Source organism: Neolamprologus multifasciatus, chromosome 2, assembly GCF_963576455.1.
Source record: "Neolamprologus multifasciatus chromosome 2, fNeoMul1.2, whole genome shotgun sequence".
NCBI lineage: Eukaryota > Metazoa > Chordata > Actinopteri > Cichliformes > Cichlidae > Neolamprologus > Neolamprologus multifasciatus.
Genome location: NC_140440.1, coordinates 9,928,864 through 9,932,183, shown reverse-complemented (window position 1 = coordinate 9,932,183; position 3,320 = coordinate 9,928,864). Strand labels below are relative to the sequence as shown.

Here is a 3,320-nt window from a genome sequence, read left to right as displayed (position 1 = left end):
GACCGATACCGATACGTAATATCGGATCGGTCCATCTCTAATATATATATATATATATATATATATATATATATATATATATATATATTTTCTCATATTACACTGTTATTCAAATATATTGTCCTGTTTTTTAATATTAACCACTGCCATCATGCCACTAAAGCTCTCCTGTAAATACTGAACTGATGGCTATGCCATAGTCTAATTCTCTGCATTTATTACGTCTAGCAAACTGTTTAGATGCTTTATTCAACCATATATTCAAACTGGGCCTTTCACAAAGATGAGATGACCTACTTTGTGGCACTGCACAGCATTTTTATTCCTCAGTCTCATTAATAAAGATGATGTCCCACATTTTAATGGCCATTAGTTTACAAAAGCCCACAGTGGGAGAGATGCACTTTTTAAGGTCTTGCTTTATCCCATTAAACATATGAAAACAGAAAAAAATCACATGGTCCTTTGCAGGTGTTAAAATTAGGTAAATGCAGCCTCAAATCAACAAAATACATGCAATTGTTGGTGTTGGTCAATTAAAGAAGAGCTAATGTGATCATTAACCAAAAATTTGAAGCCATCATTCAACAGTGAGGAAGATTATTCACATGTATCGATCAATTGTCAAGCAAGTGGAGGGCTGATGATTTGGGCTTGTTTTGCAGCAGCAGAACCTGAACACCTTGCCGTCTGGGAGTAAGCCTTGAATTGCCAAAGTATTCTAGTCATTTTGATCATGAATGGATAAGAGAAAATTCAATTTTTTCAAATTCCTTTTTAACACATTAAGTTTTTGCTATAGTTACTTTTTTATTTACCACAAAGTAAAATATGGTGTCCTGTGATGTGACTCCTTGCACTACATTTAGTTTGCTGAGATCTGGTCACCCTACTTTTAATGGTTGTAGCAGATCTACAGGATTCTGTTCACTGTTTTGGTTCTTAAATAGTTGATTATCTACTGTACCAATAAATATAATTTTAAGCCAGTTAATGCAAAGATGTTGAATTTTTGACACGGCACTGTTTCCAAAAATGCTGAAGAATAACATAAACCTCTTGTTTGTTTTTATGACCTCTGTGTGTCTGTTTATGTCTGGCCTATTTCTTTTACAGAGAGCTTGGGGAGCTGCATGCTCCTGATGAAGTGGAAGTGTTACATTATGAATGGGGAGGTAGATAACTTACAATGCAATCACTCAACACAGTGCAAACCTGAGATGTTCTCACATATCCACATAACAAAGCACACATGTGTGATAGCTCTCTGAGCAAAGGGAAAAGGCATTCCATCTTACTTTGTGCTCTGAAACTTTTGAGTGACTCTGTTCTCCAACGATGCCTGTATGTCTGTTTTCTGTTAAAAAAAATAATGAAGATTAATGTAATATTTTTTGAACGTGTATATGATTCAATTTATAAATGAGTGTGAAAAAGATTAATTAATGGTTAAAAATATGCGACTTAACAAAAATATAGCAATAAATATTTATGATGTCACAAGGCTGATAAATCATCTGTCCATCAGAGTTTCTCAAAGTTAAGCTCAATGTGACTTTGTGGCACATTAACAGAAGATGCTGCCTCTGCTTATTCATTTGCATAAGCCGCACACGATAGGTTTTAGTTGCACCTTAATTTGCATATTGCTGAGCAGCGTCCCACTGTTTAACAGCTGGTTATATTGCCATCCCCAGCCCACCTCCCCCACATAGCTCTGCCTGGGAATGGGTGGGAGGGCATCTGGTGGAGCTCGGCACAGGTAACTGAGGTCACCTGTGGCCTCAGGTGATGTGGCACCCACACCGATGTACCGGGTAAAGTAATTGGATCTTGGCCTATAGTCTCCGATTCCATCTGGACCTAGTGAGTGGATAAAGCAGGTAAAAAAAACCAAAAAAAACTCAAACAAACTCAAAGCTTTTATTCACAGCTTTAATAAACTTAAGTACCATAAAAATGTAGTCTATATTCAACTTAAGGCGATTTAATAAATATTATTATATTATACACAAACACAGACAGGCACAAATAATCCGTTTGGTTCAGGTTACAGTGCCATCATGTGTCCAGTTGCAGCTATATTTGCTTGGACATGCACCATTTCCTTGAATATTTAATAATTGATCAACCATGGTGTGCAGTTTAAAGCACAATTACAGGAAACTGGGTTACAGTTATCTGGCAGCAAATACTTTCTTATTAATTCCAACACACTCACACTCATAAAGTATTATAGATATGGCAGTAGAGACATTGCTTCTGCTCTAATTTTAACTTTATAATTTGATCCCCCAGAACTTTAGTGAGTTAAAGAAACTAATAAAAGCATCTTCTCTGCATACATCGGCCTACCTGTAAAAATCATCCTCTGTCCATACTGTGGCTGTCCTGCAGTTGTTTCACTGCTTTGCATCATTTCTCTTCCTGTTATGTTTGGACTAGTTGCAGACTAGATACACCTAGATAATGACCACCCATGGGTGATAACATGAGCCCAGCAGTCTGCTCTGTCCTCAGGGCCATGGCTGGTTGTCATGGAATCATTACTTGTATCCTAGTTACAGCCTAAAAGCAGATTATACTTTAAGTGTTGAACTATGCCCATTCACTCCTTTATTTATATGAAGTATTTATGTATTTATTTATGTCAAGTCCTGTAAAATTAAGTAAAATATATCCTGTAACTGGTTATAAGTAAATTAATTGTTATTTATTAAGTACATTAAAAAGCAGCTTTCCATTTGATGCATAATAAAAACAAAACCTTGTTGATGAATCAATGAAATACAAAATGAAAAGAGAATAGTTATTAAGCACATAGCAACCACGCAAACAGCAGAGATAAACAAACTGCAAATAACAGAGTGAAAAGCCAATTACACAATGAAATGAAATGAATGAATGAATAAATAAATAAATGTATTAATTTATTCAGAAACTCAATGAAACTACCAACCATGAATGCAAAAATAACAGGGTATTAAGGGTGGACTTGAAAAAGTCTTTACAGTTTGATTTAATATGAAAAGAAAAACTGTTTCAGAATCTTTGTAAAGCAAATGAAAAAGTCCACTCCATGTGAGCGGGGAACTGAAAAAGAGCAGATAATAATCTAAGTTACACCAAGGCAGAAAAGTTTTGTAAAGCTTAAATGTTAATGGCTTACTAATCAAGCCAGAATCTTGAAAAAGCTTGACCCCATGTACAAGGAGTTACAGTAATCCAATTGTAAAGCATAAAAACCACTTTCCTCATCATCATCATCATCATCATCGTCATAATTTATTTATTTATATAGCACTTTAAAAACACACCTG

The 3,320-nt window shown here is 35.2% G+C and overlaps 1 protein-coding gene across 1 annotated transcript; it reads right to left on the bottom strand.

Moving 5' to 3' along the window:
* Positions 1–986: 986 nt before the first annotated feature.
* On the bottom strand, positions 987–2,678 carry spmip2 (sperm microtubule inner protein 2). The gene is made up of 3 exons (XM_085178505.1): positions 2,356–2,678; positions 1,634–1,863; positions 987–1,357 (listed from the first exon to the last, which is right to left on the bottom strand). Exons 1-3 carry the CDS (start codon positions 2,417–2,419, stop codon positions 1,295–1,297), a joined length of 357 nt encoding a protein of 118 aa, XP_085034631.1. The 5' UTR covers positions 2,420–2,678; the 3' UTR covers positions 987–1,294.
* Positions 2,679–3,320: the final 642 nt, after the last annotated feature.

What these genes read in the sequence shown, in the direction of transcription:
- spmip2 (XM_085178505.1), bottom strand. Translation starts at nt 2,419, where the DNA reads ATGATGCAAAGCAGTGAAACAACTGCAGGACAGCCACAGTATGGACAG. An exon ending in ACAGAGGATGATTTTTACAG is followed by an intron (nt 1,864 to 2,355) that starts GTAGGCCGATGT and finishes TCCACTCACTAG; the next exon opens with GTCCAGATGGAATCGGAGAC. An exon ending in TCAGCAATATGCAAATTAAG is followed by an intron (nt 1,358 to 1,633) that starts GTGCAACTAAAA and finishes TTTTTTTAACAG; the next exon opens with AAAACAGACATACAGGCATC.